Genomic DNA, 19,654 nt, shown 5'->3' on the forward strand with positions numbered 1-19,654 from the left:
TCTTATGTTTTGTTGTGTATGTTGAATCTGCTGTGTCTGCTGTAGTTCACAACTTTGTTAAGGCGAGCATTTATTATGAGGTTAGTCCCATAGTAGATATTTCATGAACAAATCAGCCTGGTGCTTGTGCATAAAATTGTCCTTAAATTCTGTGTTTTGAATTTAATGTCAGTCTTTAGATGATCAAATTAAGTATGTTGGTTTGTCAGTTGATATTATGTTGAAATGAATTAATACTGATTAAACAGTTTGTAAAATATGTTTTTAATGTTGTGGATGCCTCAGACCAGCAGGGGGTGCTGGAGCCCTTGTAAGGGATCACTGTTGCTAAGCAACAGAAGCGCCAACCATGAACAGCACCAGACTGCAGGAAACTGGCGTTAAACTGGAGTTAAACATTTAATTTCATTCAACAGTCACATGAAAGGTAGGCTATCATTGAACTATAGCAGTTAGACGTTTTAGTTTACATGAGACGAAAGCTAAATTCACATTTAAATGGATTAAATGTAAGATTCCACGAACTGCATTTTATAAATTTTGTCTTTTCTTGAAAAGAATGCAGTGTTGTTGTGAAACATCGTTATAGCTCACAAGTCGAATAGAAAACCTACAGAATAGGTCATCAATAAAAGTTAGCTAGCTTTGCAGGTAGACGTCTGTTATAATCAGGTGTGCTTCCGGCGAAAGAAAGTTCTGTCAGGTGAGGACAGTCAGGGTAAGCTAGCTTATTATCAGTGTTACCAGAGGCATGGTACGTATATGTAGACGTAACGTTGCCGTCATTTTAGCTAGGTTAGTGTTATAATCCGCTGTTTCCCTTTTTCTATGTCCTAGGTAAGGCAGGTTTGAAAACGGGCCTGTAGTACATGTATTCACATAAGAGCCGTTGAAATATAACCTAGTTACATGACTAGAAAACTCACTTTTCCAGTATATCCTGGTGTTCTGACAGTTACAGCTACTCTGTCAGGATGAGCGATGGAATAAAACTGTGTTTTAAAGTGAAACACATTCAGGTGGGATATACCTATTAACATGGACTGAATATTAATGGATCAGTCTTCCAGGTGGAAGAAAGATATTAAGAACTTAATGCCTTTCATTTTAAGCACATTTATGGTAATAGTTGTCTGTTCTGTCCACATACATAACCAGAAGACCATGGAAGTGCAACATCATAATGGAGATGACCTACCTTATATCTACCTACCTATCTTTACAGACATAATTGATACCTAACTTAAATGGACCTCTAGTCCACTGGTAGCTTATTCTGAGAGAGCACCTCAGTGATATATCAGTTGATTGATTTATGATTTTGAATTTAGCAATTCAGAAAAGACCATAACATCATGTGTCATCTAACTGAAGGCATGAGGTGCTGTACATATAAAGGAGCAACAGGTATGGGGCTAAACAAAGCTGCTAACGTTCTTCAGTGTTTGGCTGACATCTTGATAGAAATGCTGATCTTCTTTTGAATTACTTTTTGTGTGTAAAATGTTACTTGATTTACTATACAACATTACTTTCAGGGTTTGTGTCTCTCTGTCAGCTGAGGCATGGGCAGCCCCTCCACTACCACTCTGGATGAAGTTCATTGTCTCTGGCCTTTGTGCTCCCACACCTGCTGCTGGGAGGCTGAGCAGCGGATCCATGCAGGCAAACCTCGCATGTTAAAGGCCCTCACCACTTGCAGGGCCTCAGCAACAGCTGCTGATGGTAGGCACACCTGTAACCCTCCTTTAACCCTACTTTTAACGGAGGTGCTGGCATGTCTTATCGTCACACTGTTCACACTCGTCAGGGCTTTCCAGTTTGTCCGTATATTTTAATGTTCACATATATTCAGTAAATAAAGGCAGTGAAATGCCTCCTGTTGTAGTTTTAATAAAATATACATATTGTAATTGTAGTCATATCATTTCCTGTCTTTATGACCAGATGATAGGTTTCCAGCTGTTACTGTGGTTAATGCAGTAGACTGGACTAACGCTGGCTTGTCCACTGAGGTCTTTTCTCTTAAAAGTGAAGATAATGTCTCAAAAGCTGCTACCGATGCTCTCATTAGCCGGGTGGCTTCACCGAAGGGAGCAAGAAGACAGTATGTTGGTTTTTTGTTTTAATTTAAAAATATTTGAAGCTGATTCTGTGTGCAGCACAGATGGAAACTAATGAAATAAAATATCTTTCAAGATAACAGAAGGAATACATGACATGACAAGAATTTGACGGGCAACGATGTAACATAACATATAGTGAAACAGCATAAAATAAATCTGTTTGTGCAAACCTTTGTTTAGTACTACATCTTCTTTTAGATGCCATCTCTCGTTAGGGTTTTTTGGTCAGTAAAATCTGTTGAGTCATCTACTACGCTGACCTCCCATTTGCCTTTTTAATTACAGTGTTAAGCCTCCTCAGCTTCATGTCAAGAATCTGATTTTCCTTCCCTCTCCTGAGATGAACAAATCCATTGAAATCAAGGTGAAAAACAAAATATCTAACGAGACAACATGTCTAACTTGTGAACATGTGCAGTTGAATTAAGCCATATAATTTCTTGTTTGGTTTAGAAGAAACTCAAACAGGACAAGGCAAGGAAAAGGGTTCTGTTGAAGCAAACCTCTTTGAAGTCCCAGTTGAATCAGGAAGGGAAGGGTTGGCTGAAGGTGGATACTGACCCATCACCTGGTAGATCCCGGCCAGGCCCACACAGTGACCTCCAGGTAAAGAAGGTCCCTGCCGCTCCCCAGTGTCACAATCTTGTTCCTGTGGGTCAAACTCTGGTCGCTACCCCTGAGGCTAAAGGCAACCAGCAGCCGCCCAGGTCAGTCCAGACCCTCCGCCCCAGGAAAAAACAGGTGGTTCTGCAGCCTGTCTGTGAGGGGATGCAGAAGAGGCACACCCGAGATGAGCACCGCACCTCCAAACATAAACTGGACATGAAGGTTAGACACCCGTTTTTCCTCTTATGGTTATCTTTTTCTGTACGGCGCAGACTGCAAGTCTTCAACTCTCTAACGGAAATACTCAAAAACACTCAACTCTGACATTTCAGAAAAGTACAAATGTTGTTTATTTTTAGAGTTTTTGTAGAGACTGAAATGAAAGATAATTACAAAGGATAAAAAAGAGGTTTGTTCTGGTGTAGTTTCATCAACAGTGCCAGACAGTCTTCATTAGCATCACTTCAGTGTCACTCTGGCCGTTCAGCTTCTCTTTCAGAGAGTTGGAACACTTGTTATTGAAAGTGCTGACGTTTGAAGATTGTCACCCACTCACTCAGTCGCTCATGATAACACAAGTCTACGAGTACATGTGTGTGTTTCACCATCAATAACACCGCCTGCAAATGCGTAAGAGAAACTGTAAAGTGAGAGTCGGCATCAGCTTCCAAAGATGCCAACTCTGATAGCTTTCTAGTTTTCTACTGGGCTTGTAGCTCTGTGTTTATTTAGTGTTTTCAACATCTCATGTAGAGACTGGTTGTTGGTCACGTACTTCCCTGATTACGCAGGCCTCGGTGCAGGAAGGCTGAAATGAATTCTTTCTCAGCAGCTCATAAACAAATGAATTACTCATATGAAATCATGCAAGATGTATGCCAAGTATGTGCACAGCTTGATACTGTTGGTGCAGTTGTCAGTTTGACCGTTTTTTGAGACAAAACTGCTGATTCAAATTTAGCTATAGATATATTAAATATTCCAGCCCACAGTTGAGATTGCTTAATGCCAACGTGTGATGAGGTATCGTTGGATTTAACATAAACCTTTTTTCTGCCTATGTTGTGAGCCCAGGCTGGAATCGATGGGATTGATTGGGAGAGTCTGAAGAGACAAACTTACCAGTGGAGGAGGCACACCCTGCCCGCTGAGTCTTCATCTTTAGAGGACAAGGCAGAACATGTACTGGACAGCCTCCACCCAGCCCCCATACTGAGCTCATACTACCAGTCCAAGAGCCTTTCAACCACAGGTAACTTCAGACCACCATTTCTATTTACCAGGGGGCTACGAGATGAGCAGGGCAGCGGTGGAATGTAACGGTAGTCCACTTAAGTACAACTTTTACTTGAGAATTTCCATTTTATGTGTTTTGTATTTCACTACATTTCAGGGGGGAAATATTGTACTTTTTACTCCACTCCGCCTTTTATTTGATAGTTACTTCTGAGATAAAAAATTGACATAAACACATATGATCAGATTAAACATGTGGTATCCAACCTTTTTGTCTTGTGACCTCTTGTGTAAAATCAGTGCGTAGATTTCGCTCCGTGTCATATTTCAGATGTCTCTGAGTTGTCAATAATTCCACCAAAGAGTCGATGCTTCATAATGTACTGTATTAAATCTATTTATTATATCAATCACAGGGACTGATTTTCTGCAAAAATGAGTACTACGAGTACTTTTACTCATTTGTACATTGTTTATACATTGTTGTTGTTATCAGTGAGCGTCTGCATCAGTTCCTCTTTCTCTATTTAATGTTCAAGGCTTTTTAGACACAGTTTGTCGTTTACTCATTTGATAGATTTATGCCAAACATAGTTTATGTTTGATATTTGTGTTCACAGGTGCTGCTAAATGCCAAAATAAAGCCTACATGAATGAGATATGGCAGTGCTGTACTGGGTTCCTGACATCTAAGAGGAATGAAGGTTTTCAACATATCGTTACTGGAACACTGCACAACTCGTAAGTATCGATCCCTCCGTGCAAACTCACATAAAATGTATTAATGAATTATTAATGAAAAAAGTTGCATTTGAAAGAGCTGGTTTTTACTCCTTTTGATATTGTTTTGAAACTTTGCTGTTGAGTCTGAACGCCCAGGTCACAAATAACAATTTCATATATTTCCTAGACTATAGATGCAGATGATTAGAATGATATGAAGCTGTGTATTAAAGGGGCCGATCCTCCTCCAAACTCCAAGCAAAGCTCACTGGAACTAACAAGTACTGTGGAACTAACGCGGTCAACTCAGCAGAAGAATAATTGTTATGTTTTAAACCAAAGTGCAAGATTAAAACAGCCCTTTTTGTAGTACATGCTACTTTCTGAACTATGAGCATTATCTAAAGTACTGGATACTAGGTTATAATACCTTTTTCTGTGATTTTTTCTTTCTCTTTGTCTCCAGCAACAGCAGACAACTGCCTGCCAACTTCATGTCTACTGCCTCCACCATCCAGTCTAATCCCTTCTATTTATGAAGAAGGTAGAGAAGACTGTAAACATGCCTAATTAGATATTAAAGTGAGCATTGGTGAAATAATATGTAATAGCATTAAATGAGCAGTATCTGATGTTGAGATAACATCAGCCTCTGGTTCCTGTTAGAAACATGGCTGTACAGCAGCAGGTGTCACCACAGAGTCACTGAAGGTCAGGTTAACTTAAAAACTGGAGCATTCTGGAAAAATACTTTTCAGTATAGAAATGATTACAGTATGTATGAGTATGATTACAACATGGGGTGATATCTTTTTTGTAGCCACGACAGAAGAAATATTGGAATGAAATTACTTGGTCGCCATAGTTTTAATTCAGAAGGTAATCGCAATATATTCAGTCAAGTTTAAATAAATGTAACATCGGCTGTTTTGCATGATGTTAATTAGATTAGGTCAGTGATCCTCATGACGAAATAGTGCCATTGTTGGGTCAGGAAAGAGGGTCTAGAAACTGGGAAGATCATATGATTTAAACGTGAAATAATAATACAATAAATAAAGATAAACATGCAGCCTTCTCTGGTGGATTTTGGACTGAATAGGCTGAATAGTGAAAAGTTCCTTCATCAGCATGTATTAATCAGAATGTTTGTTTGAACCCCAGAGAGAAAGATGAGACTGAGATTAACATGAAGCTTAATTAATGGTTCAAATTGACAGTTTTTAGTCATATTGACTTGTTATTGGCTCTGGATTGGTTTCATGCTGATCTTATGAGCAGTGTAGTGACTGGAGTTCGGAGGTTTTCATATTGTGTCTGGCTGTCTGGCAGCGTCAGTAGCATGATGTCACCCTCACCTCCATCTTTGGTCAATTCAGCTTTGCTCTGCTCCTGCAGACATTTGCCAGATGATGTTGTGATCTGTGACCTACACTCCAGCACCAGGTTTAACTCACTTTTAAATGTTTTTAGCACACTGAGTCATGTTAACATCATTGTTAAACTGGTAACAGGTTAACTCTGTTCTTTTTATCACTACTGGGGTGAATTCCCCCTGAGAGTGATGTATTGTAGACAGCAAAGATGTTGCTAAAATGAGTTTAGTTTAGTACATTTCTTTATAAGGGACCATGTACAAAAAACATTAATCTCATAAAAAAGAGAAGACACACATAATACCAGATTTATCTACAAGCTACTTTCCATCAGCTGTCCCTGCCATCACTGGTTGATGGTAATGGTTATAGTTTACCATTATACATCAGCTACTGGCAGTTTGATTCCAAAATTCAACCCTTACATGGTGGCCATGTGACTTTAACCAGCCCAGTATCTGAAGGCTTATTGGACATTTTCGCAGAGCACAATTTACATCCCATGTCAACATTTGGTTCAAGGGCAGGAAGAAGTAGTAGTAGTCAGTATTTTTTATGTAGTTAGACAGAAAGTATGGATGCGTAGGTTGATATGAATGCTGGAGACTGCAGTTTGGGTCCCGTCAAGTCTTTTAGTTGCCATAACTGTATTATAGTTTATTTGCCATAACCACAATTTTCCCCCTAATTCTGCTGTCATGTAAAGATATTGTAGAGTGCGAGAATTTAAAAAAAGATTTGCACCACATTTAAAATAGTGTCACAGTTTGTTGACAGAAAAATGTATCTGGCAAATATTTTGCTAATTGTGTTGAAGTCATTTTGCAACTATAAATGCCAACATTCTCTGTTTTCTATCATCTTCTATCTGTAAACTGAATATCTTTGGGTTTTAGACACAACAAGACATTTGAAGATGTCACCTCAAAATTTGACAGGATTTTTTTTCACTATGTTTTCTTATATTTTATAGATGAAATGATTAATCAAACAATAGAGAAAATAACTGACAGATGAATTAATATTGAAAACAGTTATTAGTTATAGCCCTAGTCTCTAACTCTTGTGTCTGCTGTTTGCTGCCGAGCAGGTCGTGTATAGTGGCTTTATCACAGCTTTGTCACTGAAAACAGCTTCTGATGAAAGTGGTGAATCAACAGTAAAGTTGACGTCTGTAAAACCAAAAAAATATCTTAAAAGAGGCTAAAAAGCTGTGTAGACGTGCGTAAAGCTGCAGAGTCGGTGATAATTCATTATGGTTTTGATACTACGAGTGAGCCCTTTCACAATAATATACTAGTGATTAAATCAATTGTTAATATAAGAATATTGATAAGACCAGGTTTAACAACTCATGTTACATCGAGAACTGATGATGCGTGGTGAATCAAACACCTTCAGGACTTCAGTAATCGATATAACGTAGCCAGAGAGATTTTAGCTTCTCTTTTTTGTTTCCTCAGGAACTTTACTGAACTTTATGTGATATTATCATAAATGAAGTGATCCAGATTTTAACGTCAGCTGTAAAGCATATTGGACCATTTGTGTGGACCCCAGGAAGACCACTGTGTGGAAGCTAATGGGGATCAAAATAAAGAATATTGTCTGTCTAAAATTGTCCATTTCTTTCACTCCAGAAATTAATCAAGGCCCTCCAAGAATTTTCACACCTCAAACCTTCAAGAGGTTTCAAAGAGCCCTTTGAATAAATGACCTCAATCCAGCTGAATATCAACGCAAACACTCTTGGCTAATTTTAGACGCCAGTAACACTGAATATTTGTCATCGGGTATTAGTGCACGCTGCTAGCTGCTGAGCAAACAAATGATCTCGCTATTTTGCTGAGGGGAAAGGAGCTCTGCAATGAGCTACGTCAAGGCTGAGCGTTTCCAGGCCTGTTTCTTACTCACACATACAATGCCTTCTGTTCTGTCATTTCTTGATCAAAAGTGACTTCATTTCCATTTACTGTATATTGGCTTTCCAGAGGCCTCAGGCACAGTGAGCTTTATGTGCTTGTGTTCCAGTTCCCGTAGGGGAGCCCTGGAACGTTTTCTGTTTACGGCTTTGCTGTGATAACATTTTTCCCTCTGAATCACAGGCAGCGCTGTGTAGCGGTGCCACCTTTCCCCTGCCCGCTAACAGGACGCTCTCTGTCAGTCGGCTACACCACCAGCTCCCACACTAAAGTCCCTTTGAAATGCCAGTTTGTTTATTCTAGTGTACTAAATATGCAATGTGCCGTTTAAGAAACCTCAGATTCACTGAGGGGAAAGGCAGCGTCTGTGTTGATGGCTCTGGCTCTGTCATTTTTAGCTAAATCCTGCTGTTTGTCAGATTGTGCTCAGTGTGTTTTCAGGCAGAATGACTTTGTTGGTACAGTATCTTGCAACACTGTTTTGCCCTCTCTGCTTTGACTGATCTCCATTTTCAATCGGGGATTTAACGAAGTACGATTCCACCCATTGCATAACGTCTTATTCACAAAACACAGTTTGACTCCTTTTTAGGCGTCAGATGTTGTTTTTAAATATCAATTTACAATATCGTTGGTTCTCTGCTTTCTGTAAAACACTGGTTAGAATGTTCACGCCAAGTTTTCAGATCCTCAGATCCAGCCACACTTCAGGAGGATCACACTGTCCTACAAGAGGTACTGTTACCAGAGTACAAGGGCTCTGCTTCCAGCAGGCCTTTTTCACCGAACACATTCTGTCACAGCTAGAATTAATGATGGCTGAATTTAATTTTGTGTACAGTCTTGTACAGTAACTCCAAGTGAATGCTAATGTTGCTTTTTGTCTGCTGGATGTTTAAATGAGCAACTGTTTGCTAACATGTTAGCCATATCAACTTTATTGTCAATGCTGTGGTCTCCAAGTGGCCAAAAAATCTATTAATACAGGTTTAATGTTTGATTGTATTTTCTCTTTGGAGTTGTAATTTCTTTATAAAAATGATAACAATAACAACTATTTTAATAATTTGTTATTAATATAATATTAATTATTTAATATTTGTTTAATAATGGTTGGTTTAAGAGATAAAAATCCAACAATTTTGTCAAAATGCTGCTGTTGTAATTCAAACTAGTTTCCAATATATGAGAGACATACTGCAGCTGTTTTTTGGCCACTGGGGGGCAGCAGCACAAACACAACACTGGCATATAAACCTGCCTGTTTACACATCCACACAGAAACTTAATCATTCATGTGGAGTTTCTGTCCACCTGATGAACACAAGTCCAATGTTGACTCTCTTCTAGCTCTGGTTTGGTCTCCACCAGCTGCAGAGAAAAATATCTGACTCTTTAGTAGCTAAATGCTCCACTGTGTTCACCAGCTAGTCTCTAACTGTCTGTCTGCTGTTTGGTGCTAGGCAGGTGGTGTACAGTGGCGTTTGATGACAGCAGAGTTACGGGCCGTAAAACCTAAACAATAATCTAAAAGAATCTAAAAAGCACCGTAGAGCTGAGAGCAGCTGCAGAGTTGGTAATAATTCTCTGTGGGTTTGTCACTATGGGTGACATCTTTCATATTACACACAGTAATTGTTAATACAAAAACATTTATTAGTGCAGCTCTAATGTACCTTTAACTAAACTAAACCGACTGAGAAAAACACTGAAACTACAAGTACTGTACAGAGAGAAGCTGCTCAGTTACGGCCGCAGCAGTAAAAGTTATTAGTTCAATCCACTTGTTGCATACCTTGGCCTCTCTGTGGAAGGGGTGTGTCATCAGTACCTGCAGCACACCTGCTCATGCCAGACATACAATGGCCAGGTTATTGCTAGCATTGCTAGCATTGTGGCCAGTTATTGCTGCTCTGTGCTCCCTGCTGTCATCACTCCTATTAGATGCTGTGGAGGAATGTGCAGGCCACAGCTTCCCTCTGCCCCGCTGCCTGGGCAGCTGCCAGCTTAAATCACGACCCCCTTTTGTATGTGGCTGCAGGACAGCCACACCTGCAGCCACCACATGCAGGACTAGCCTACTTTTTCATTAACTTTTATTCATCTCAAGAGTCTAAGAGTGTGTGGAACTGCCTCATCCTGCTAATGAAAACCTGTCCGAGCAAAGCCTCGTTAAAGGAAGTGAGAATAGCACTTTGGAACAAATGAGTCATTCTGCCAAATTGTGCTTTGTAGTTTTTAAAGAGTCCATTTTCCATCTCTTTAACAGAAAGATAGAAATGATATTGGTCCAACTCAGGCGCTTCAATCCTGATTTAATATATTCCCATACAATAATACATTTGTCAAACATGTTACCAGCAGTTTGGAAGTGCTTTCAGAGCATGTATAAACATGTAATGTTTTCTTACAAAGTAATCAACCTTATTTCCACCATTTAGACGTTAGCACATAAATACCTTTTTGTTTCTTACTTTTGTGTTTCTGGAAATGGTTGCTTTTCAAAGAAACGTCCTCACTAAAAGATGTAATATTTTCATCCCATTTGGTGAAGTTATGACAATTATGGCCATAATTTGCAACTTACTGCAGTCATTTCTTAAATACAGTCAATATCACAAATCCCATTATGTCTTAAGTGTTAGGTTATTAGCAGAACCTAAAACAATGTAAATAGCTTTTTCACAGCTATTAAAGGAATTTAGGCTATTGATGAAATGAGCTATGTGAGCTAATAAAAACAAGCCAGGCACATTTATATAAAAAATATACTTTTTAATAGTCAATCAGACAAAACATGATGTACACCTAATTCAAATATACATTGAATTGTTCCGAGGTAGCTGGTAGTTAAGTGTATTCATATTCAGGTGTGATTCATAGATAAATATTTATATGTAATTGTTCACAAATTTAAGAATGATCACATGTTCAGACTGTGACTTGGCCGCTACAAGAAGTACAGAAGTACTAATGACCACTAGATGGTAGCAGCAAAAAAACCAAACTGTATTGAAGTGAATGAGAAAATGCCAAAATTCTCTCCTGAAATACAGTCTTTACTTTTCTTCTACAAGAAATAAATAGCCCTCAATGACTGATTTAAAATATGATAATGATAATCTATTTTTATATAATACACACACACACACACACACACACACACACATATATATATATATAGCAGAAAAATCTACAAATTTACAAAGCACTCAAGAAAAAGTGACAATCATGTCGTATCATGTCATAATGTATCATAACATCAATGTATTTTTCATGATGTGTAAATCCGTCAACTACAAAAAAAATTCAAATTCAACTAAAGTCTTGTTGGCATTGGTACTGCAGTGATGTTTATAGTTTAAAGTCATACTGTGCTGATCTTTTCAATACAGTGAAAAACTATCATGAATGTGTAGGAAAGGGATGCTGAGGACAAACATATGAAGAAAAACCTTTATATGTCAAGGCACCAGAGGGCCTGCTGCTAGTCATGGGCATCCAAATGCACCACGGCTCATGACATAATCTGCTCACACTCATCTACGAAATCTAATACTCAGCTGGTGATCAGCTCTGGCTGCTCTGTATGACTGTACAATATAGACAGTATGTGCATGGAGGGAAAAATGGAGCCCATTCAGGGTAACAGAGGGATGAGTGATGACTGCAGTGTACCGGGAGCTTTTTAAGGACACTAGTATGAGGAATGCGGCGGAGACGTAACCTGTGAAGGTGGTGTCATGACTGGGGCTGGGGTGCAGCCTTCACACACACACATACACACACACACGCTGATTCCACACTGAACATACATTTACCTAATTGCATGTTTGTTGCCAATGAATGTGTTAAGTGTGTTTAAGGTGTTCTTGTGACTTCCTCTTGGATCCGTACAAACAACCATGCCCGAGAGAGAAAAAGTACAGTCTGAAAAACACTGTTGGTGTGGGTGTAGATCCATAATGTTTACAAGAGTAAAGGCCTGGACACATTTCACTACAATGGAATCGCCGCAATCAGTGGATTCACTTGTGTTGCACAGATTTTTGTGTTGCGTTCTTCCTCATTAAAAAAAAAATCTAATGTGGGAGATTTTTTTGTAGTTCTTTTAAACTTACAAAAAACTTCTCTTTGCATGTTGACTGTGAAGAAGGGCTTCAAATCTTTAGTAAATATCCCCTTTTGAAAATATCTTGTCCAAAGTTCACAATTTTGAGCCAAGGGTTGGTTAAGGAGCTGCCACAATGAAATTCCAGTGAATGTGGTTAGTATAGCAATCTGTCAGTTAAAGTAAAAGATACTTTCATATTTTGTGTGACCAAATGGAAATTGTAGCCTGGCGATAGCATAACAGGAAAGGTCAAGAGGGTCACCAGAAACGTTAGGAATCATCCACAACAGTCAACAACAATAATAGCAAACATTAATCTGCTATAAAAATGCAATTAGGATAACATCTCTTCCAGTATTGGCCAAAAGCTTTATACCTCCAATATGGCCGCTCAATGTTTTTATATGAACCAGTAAGCCTTCAATTAGCTCCTTTTAGTTTGTACAAGAACACACTTTGCCTTTCATGAGCTTTTATTTGAGTCTTACATAAACCTTGTCAAATCCGTTCACTGCTATGGATCCTGTTTGGGTTCCTGTTGTGTCTTTTTAGCGACTCATGCTTTACAGCGGCTCTTCCTGCATGCCGCACACACTTCCTGTTTATCCTCTGGATCCCTATGAAAGTGTGATTCTGAATTGTTAAGCGGGATTTGCCTCTTTTTATTACCACATTTCAAGGAAAGATTGAAGACAATTGTATAGACCAGCTGGTTTGCATTTCTGGGTGCTCTCATGGTTACCTTCATAGAAGTTCATAAGAAGAGCGACATGTTAAAAACAGTCCGGGATCAGGCCGCTGGTTGGTGTCAGATATCGAGCTAAGAAAACAAACGGGGCAGCAGCGTGATGAATCGCTGACGACTCTTGACCTGTGTTTTGGAAATGTTTGCCTGGCTGACAAACAATGGTTGGCACGGGGCCAGGCGGAGGCAGCCAAACTGGCAACCCCTCCAACCCCCCCTGACTCCCTCCTCCTCCCGCTCCTCCATCAGTGTCCGACACAGCGTGGCCAGTACACACATCCTGCCTTTGTGGGCCAGGAATGCCAAGAATCCAGACTGCTGCCCTCCTCCCCACTACTGCCCAACAAGGTGCCCCCCCCCCCACCCCTCGACCCCCTCATCCCTCCAGCTCACCCCAGCAACCCCACCCCCACTCCAGTGTCCCGGTGGTTTTACAGCACAGCCAGCCGGGTGTCTGGGTGGCTGCCTGTGTTAGTCTGTGCCCTGCATGTGGTTTGATGTTTTACTCTCTGTGCACACAGTAACATCACTGCTTCAGTCTGGAGCTACAACACCTGCTCTCAGGAAGTGAGCTGTGTGTAGTGGCACCAACGTACAGCCTAAAGGCTGCAGGTTTCGGTCGCAGTAACCTACTCATAGTTTGATGAGGTTTTCAGGGTGGGCTGCGGGCGGCTGAGGCTAGTTAGGCTTCTTTTCTTGTTCAAAGTTACTTTTTTTTTGGGAGCACTTTAAAGGACATCTTGTCCATGCCGGCTAAAAGCTTTGACCTTGTGGTGAGACTGTTTTGTCGACTGTTGCTTCCAAGGTCAAGAATGAACTTTCAATCTGAACATTTAAGACAACATGGACGAGAAGTCCTTATAGTACTTCTTAAAGGAAAAATGGAAATCTGAATATCTACAATTCCATGACAGCTGGACAACTTGAGGAAGATCTGGACACTGTGGTGAGACTGTTTGTGTTGAAAACATAATTTTGAATTATTGTGTATCTCTTTCATCATCTGGTGATTTTCTTAGGGCCCTATGAAGGTTCCCAACCCTCAGATTGAAAACCACTGCTATAAAGTGCTGCACTTCAGTGTGTTATTTTTTAAGATCCCATAGAAAACTAGTATTGCTTAATTCATCATTGTGTAATGCATAATTACTGCATCATATCCATAATTTTAGAATACATATAGGTGTCCACAGTCTCAGTAGTGTCTTCCAGCAGACTGTGTACACTATATTTTTTAAGGAACATGGGGAGACCTTAAGCAGCCTTATCAAAAGCGCCAAAATACATTTCCCATGTTTCATGACAGCGCGAGCCAACACTTAATGCGAGGACTTTCCTGCTCTCCAGCAAAACACTTTTTACATGCCCCTGGGATGACAATGGGAAAGCAGAGTTTTTCCTACCAATCATGGGAACCTGAGGATAGGCCTGTATTTCCTGGAATGCGGCCCACAAGGAAAGAGATGGAGGGAACACAGGATGTCCTGAGCTACACTGTCTCACAGCACACTGCAGTGCAGAGGACAGAGAGCCCGCCTGCTTGGCCAGAGCTGGTGGAAGAGTTGTTCACAGGGATTTTCTCCACATCACCACTTCCCTTTACCATTATGGAGTGGGATTCCCTACTCAGGTTTTCCATTACACCTGTCCTACCGTCGTTTTGTTTTTGTTTTTTTCTTTCTGGCATCTGTCAAATATGACCTGAGCTGTCTAATACCTCTGGGTATGTGTGGGAGGGTGAGGGTTGCCCCTTTCCTCAGCCAGATTTTACACAATCTAAACAGTAGGACATATTTCAATCAGGATTTGGTTTCCTGAATATACAGTTTACTATCAGTTATTAAAGACTTGGCCCTTGCATCAATTTTGACATCATGACGTTTCTCCCTAAAGTCACATGTGTACAATTACAGTGTGATCTGAGCATATCTCTGTCAGTATTTGACACCAACAAACCCGCCACCTCCTCCCTCTGGACACTTTCTGGCCGTCTTGAGAGGAGAGTTGATGATATCACAGCGGGGGCGGGGGCATGTTTGTCTATAAGTACAGGCCCCGCAGAGGGAAACCTCTCTATGAAGTAGAGCTGAGCTGAGCTGCCACCAAGATACTGTAGGAGAGCAAAGGAGAGCAGACTGGTGTACCTCTCGGTGCATGGACTCTGAACTGTGGATACGTTTCATCCTGGAGCTGACAAACAAGACCTCTCTCCTCTTGGGACTCTGGACGGCTGCTTACTCAGACACTTTTTTATTTCTTTTCAAGCTTTTGCCTTTTTTTCTCTTCTTGTTCTTCTACTGCAACCAGGATGCTTTACCCTGTTAGTTTGTGCCAGATCATTTCCAGCCTGTTTGTGCTCTGCAGCGCTGCAGTGATGGTGAGTTGCTGTGACCTGCGCCCCATGTGCTCTCAAACTTCTCCTTTGCATTCATTCATTTTTTAAACTTCATATTATTTTTTTATTTTATATACACTATACATATTGTGTGAATTGTCATCTGTTGAGTTGAGTTACATGTGGTGACCTGACCTCTGACCCTGTCCCTCAGGCAGAAGGTGAATGCCCGGCTGAGTGCTCCTGCCCCCCCTCGCCCCCGCTGTGCCCGCCGGGTGACAGCTGGGTAACCGACCACTGTGGCTGCTGTAAAGTGTGTGCCAGGCAGTTCAACGAGGACTGCAGCGCAACCGAGCCCTGTGATCACATCAAGGGGCTACGCTGCCATCTGGGGGCCGGAGGAGACCCTGAGAGAGGACTGTGCCGAGGTGAGAGCGACGAGGAGGAGGGCAGGCAAAAGCACATTATTACACAAAATGAATCAGCTTCATTTTCATATGAACATATTATGGGTTTTAATCACAAACAACATTAGTTGTTTGGATGTTGTACATCCTCTGGGAAGTTCTGCCATGTAGTGAAAAATAAAAGATATGACACGCAGGCAATGTGTAAAGTATTGGATCAGTGCCCCCGAGAGGCCCTAAGAAAAATGGAAGGGGTCACCAGATAATAATTAAAGGGATAAGAAAGAATGTAAACTAATATTTCTATTACACAATATTTTGTTGTTTTGTTGTCTTTATCTGACTTATGTCTTGTGAAATAGTGCAACTCCTCAAGGCTCTAAAAATCCTCCAAATGAAGAGAAAAAAAAAATCACTCCTTAGTTGAGCAGCTAACAGCTCAGTCATGTCATGATAAGCTAAAAGGTTGGGAACTGCTACACTAGATATTGTGAACCTCTTCTGACAAAAAGGGAGAAGCAATGGCCCCATATTAATCACAACACAAGAAAATATGAAAGGGTCACTGCTGAGATTTTACACATGAAGATTTAGAAAGATTTCGATGAAAACAGTTATATATAAACATGTATGACAAGTTTTGAGATTTTAAACATCTGAAAGAAAATAACTGATGATGTCATCAGGGTTAATCTGTCATCAAACAACCGGCGCTATGTTTGAAAGTTGTGGGTGTTTTCCAGGCATGGTAGGTCTAATAAATGTGGTGCTATCAAGTTGCATTATGGGAAGTGTAGGATCCAGATTGGCCTATAGCAGGGACTCTGAGTCGGGATATTTCTGACTCTGTTGCACCAATTTTCACTTTCTTTCTTTCATTCTTTTCAATACTATTAATTGTCTAAAAAGCAGGAAATATTCCCTGTTGAAAGATTTTTCTCCCAGTTTGATCCTACAGGCTATGATGTAATGTGTTTACCCTTTACTGTGTTCTTCTATTAAGCTCATAGATCGCTCTTCACAGTTCTGTTTCCTGTTTTTTGTGTGTGTGTGCGTCAACAGCGGAGGCCCAGGGTCTACCCTGCGAGTTCAACGGCCGGGTGTATCAGCACGGCGAGGACTTCAAGCCCAACTGCCATCACCAATGCACCTGTATGGACAGAGTGGTGGGCTGCATGCCCGTCTGTCCTCATCAAGTTCCCCTGCCCGACAGGCTCTGCTCACGGCCCCGATTGGCCCGGTCTGAGGGTGGCTGCTGCGAGGAATGGGTGTGTGACGATGACAACCACATCAGTGAGGAGCCAGACGAGCCGACACACACCTCCCTGCCAGACAGCCAGCCCCTTCCCAACCACATCAGTGCCCTGCTGCAGGCACAGCCGCAGCCTCGGCACCCAGCTGCCACCGGAGGAGCCACGTTCAGAGGTAAACATCACATTCTACCCCCATGATGCCTGTCCTCTTGCCCACCAACACTAAATATGGTTTCCAGAAAGTCTTTCATATTGATGAACAGGCACCAAACTCAGTGTCAAAACAAATCCAAAAACAGCTTTAGAAAACATCCTGAACTGATTTCAGAGAGATATTTGGCTTTTGGCCTCCACAAAGTGAGAATTGTGAAAATGTTTGACTTTTTAGGCATTTCTCCCTAAAAAATGACCGAACTATAATATTTTCTTTTTGAAACACAGTTCCATTCAAAAGGTCATGGGGTCATTAAAATCAAAAGAAGTTATCCCTCTGAGAGCATGAATGTCAAAAAAAAATTCATGGCAATTTTATTCTGCCTACTAGATTTATTTGTCATCTTGTGAGCAAACTTTTGACATGTGACATTTTGCCTGAGGGTGATACAAGAGGAAAGCTCATTGAAAAGGTTCATCTTCTCAGGAGCATGAATGTGTTCTTAAATGTTACGGCAACCTACAAGTTAGAATTCCACTTTGAACAAGAAATTTTGGTTGAACATTAACACTTGAGTAAAGTTCAGGGGGGCTTCTAAAATGATTATAAACCATCCAGAGAGAACCGTTATTATCCACCGTGAATTTCATTCTACTGTGGCCCAGACATCATGAATACAAAGATGACAAATCTTTTACAAAAATGTCAGAATGCCTGAATGTTTGCTGTGATTGACTGATCGATTTTCACACTCTGCCTTCTCACAGAGATGGTGTCGTTCCCCGTGTCCGAGGTGTTACTGGGGTCCAGCTGTATCTTACAAGTCACTGAGTGGACCGAGTGCTCCACCACATGTGGGATGGGCTTATCAAGTCGGGTGACCAATAACAACCCAGACTGTCGGCTGGTCAAAGAGACCAGGTTGTGTCAGATCCGCCGGTGTGACCTGCAGCTTCCTGTAGCTATCAAGGTAGGCAGAGAAACAGCCCTGTAAGGAACTTGGTCTGTTTAAGTCCACTGAGTTATGATTGTGTAATGCTGTGTCTCTGTCATCCAGAAGGGTAAAAAGTGTCAGCGAACTGTCCGCCAGAAGGAACCAGTCAGAATCACCTTCGCCGGATGCTCCACAGAAAAGCGGTACCACCCTCGCACCTGTGGGACCTGCAGCGATGACCGCTGCTGCACGCCCTCCCTCTCCCACACTGTGCGGCTCCACTTTCACTGCCCAGACGGTGAGGACTTCTACCGAAATGTCATGTGGATCCAGCGCTGCAGCTGCAATACAAGGTGCCGTACACACAGCGGGCCCTCCAGCCCCTCAGTCAGCCTCCACAACGACGTCCACACCTTCAGGCACTGAGGCTGACTCATCATGCCCAGCCCCGGCCTGGCACACTGGGCAAAGACTCTGCACCTCCTCCCCCTCTAAACCCACTGCCTCCCTGTCTGTCAGCTGGGTGGGAACCTCTGAGCTCCTGCCATCCTCCCCCTTTGACCAGGCAATATGCTCGCTTGCACTTTAAGCTTCCTGCCATGATGACATCATTTTGCCCACACTAGAGGTGTGTTACCTCGCTCGCACCAGAGCAGCACTGAGGACAACACACTGCTGCTGTGTTAGATTGTTGGCAGAAAGCTTGTACTGAAACTTCTTTTATTTATTTGTAACTTTTTATTCATGTCCTCCGTTTCCACAGAGGGCAATGTGACGGTTTGTCACACAGAAGGTTGTTCAGACCAGTAACAGGGAACATTTATGAAAAGTAATGAGGATTATGGACATGCATCTTCTGTCTGATGCGTTTTCAATTAATGAGAAAAAACTAGAATACTCAATACATATGCATTAGTGACTATAGCGACTGTGTGTGGCCTGTCCTTTGTGACACAATGTTTCTGACACATGTACTGATTGTGGAATTGATCAACTGTGTGTGTGTGTGTGTGTGTGTGTGTGTGTGTGTGTGTGTGTGTGAGTGTGTTTATTTTTTGTCTGAAGAATGAGGAACTCTCACAAGAGAGAGTTTACAGAGAATGTGCTAATTATGCTACTACAGTATATAGATTACAGCATATAGTGTGTGTAGACTTCACTCTTAGTTGTGGAGTGGTAATTTGTGGGGATCACCTCATTTTTCGGGGTGTGATTTTTTTTTTTTTTGTATATGTGTGTCCTTCACATTGTACATACATTGCTTTATTTTGAGGGATGATGTGATGCTACATACTGTATTTAAGACATGTAATGCTTGTTCATTGGATGTTTTCTTTTTGTCTGTAAGCTCCTGTACATCAAATAAAAACTTATCAACCTGTAATGTGTCTTTTTTATGGCTAATATATGAATCTGGCTAATTTTACAAGTAAAAGTCAAAATCCTACTTGAGTAAAAGTACAAAAGAGTTGTCAGCAAAATGTACTTAAAGTATCAAAAGTAAATACATATTCCCCAGAAAAATGTCCCCTTCTACTGTTGTAGCTACCTGAGGAGGAGCTAGTTTATCTACTTTATGAAGGCTACGGTTAGGCAGTTTAGTCCAGTGGCTCCCAATCTAGGGGTCACGCCCCTCCAAAGAGTCACAAGATAAACCTGGGGGGTCATGAGCTGATTAATGGAGTAGAAAAGAAGGGGGGGGGGGGAATTCTGATACACAAAT

General features: G+C 41.2%; 2 protein-coding genes across 9 annotated transcripts; both read left to right on the top strand.

Annotated features, from left to right (window-relative positions):
• The first annotated feature begins 333 nt into the window (after nucleotides 1–333).
• LOC137191110 (uncharacterized) lies at nucleotides 334–5,003 on the top strand. 8 transcript variants are annotated; one of them, XM_067601000.1, is made up of 8 exons: nucleotides 334–427; nucleotides 1,539–1,725; nucleotides 1,948–2,107; nucleotides 2,412–2,490; nucleotides 2,583–2,954; nucleotides 3,807–3,984; nucleotides 4,589–4,709; nucleotides 4,879–5,003. In XM_067601000.1, the coding sequence occupies exons 2-8, from the start codon at nucleotides 1,566–1,568 to the stop codon at nucleotides 4,883–4,885; spliced, it is 1,077 nt and encodes a 358-aa protein (XP_067457101.1). In that variant the 5' UTR covers nucleotides 334–427; nucleotides 1,539–1,565; the 3' UTR covers nucleotides 4,886–5,003. The 8 variants fall into 8 exon arrangements, with proteins under 8 accessions (XP_067457101.1, XP_067457108.1, XP_067457050.1 ...); XM_067600949.1 differs by having other exon boundaries at nucleotides 336–427; nucleotides 2,580–2,954; XM_067600983.1 differs by having other exon boundaries at nucleotides 342–427; nucleotides 1,559–1,725; nucleotides 2,580–2,954.
• A 9,906-nt stretch (nucleotides 5,004–14,909) lies between these two features.
• ccn1l2 (cellular communication network factor 1, like 2) lies at nucleotides 14,910–19,315 on the top strand. The gene is made up of 5 exons (XM_067600837.1): nucleotides 14,910–15,225; nucleotides 15,398–15,611; nucleotides 16,653–17,015; nucleotides 17,765–17,967; nucleotides 18,055–19,315. Exons 1-5 carry the CDS (start codon nucleotides 15,157–15,159, stop codon nucleotides 18,355–18,357), a joined length of 1,152 nt encoding a protein of 383 aa, XP_067456938.1. The 5' UTR covers nucleotides 14,910–15,156; the 3' UTR covers nucleotides 18,358–19,315.
• Nucleotides 19,316–19,654: the final 339 nt, after the last annotated feature.

The sequence above is a fragment of the Thunnus thynnus genome, chromosome 2 (genome assembly GCF_963924715.1).
Source record: "Thunnus thynnus chromosome 2, fThuThy2.1, whole genome shotgun sequence".
Taxonomy (NCBI): Eukaryota; Metazoa; Chordata; class Actinopteri; order Scombriformes; family Scombridae; genus Thunnus; species Thunnus thynnus.

What these genes read in the sequence shown, in the direction of transcription:
- LOC137191110 (XM_067600949.1), top strand. Translation starts at nt 1,566, where the DNA reads ATGGGCAGCCCCTCCACTACCACTCTGGATGAAGTTCATTGTCTCTGG. An exon ending in ACAAATCCATTGAAATCAAG is followed by an intron (nt 2,491 to 2,579) that starts GTGAAAAACAAA and finishes TGTTTGGTTTAG; the next exon opens with AAGAAACTCAAACAGGACAA. An exon ending in AACATAAACTGGACATGAAG is followed by an intron (nt 2,955 to 3,806) that starts GTTAGACACCCG and finishes TTGTGAGCCCAG; the next exon opens with GCTGGAATCGATGGGATTGA.
- ccn1l2 (XM_067600837.1), top strand. Translation starts at nt 15,157, where the DNA reads ATGCTTTACCCTGTTAGTTTGTGCCAGATCATTTCCAGCCTGTTTGTG. An exon ending in TCTGCAGCGCTGCAGTGATG is followed by an intron (nt 15,226 to 15,397) that starts GTGAGTTGCTGT and finishes CCTGTCCCTCAG; the next exon opens with GCAGAAGGTGAATGCCCGGC. An exon ending in CGGAGGAGCCACGTTCAGAG is followed by an intron (nt 17,016 to 17,764) that starts GTAAACATCACA and finishes GCCTTCTCACAG; the next exon opens with AGATGGTGTCGTTCCCCGTG.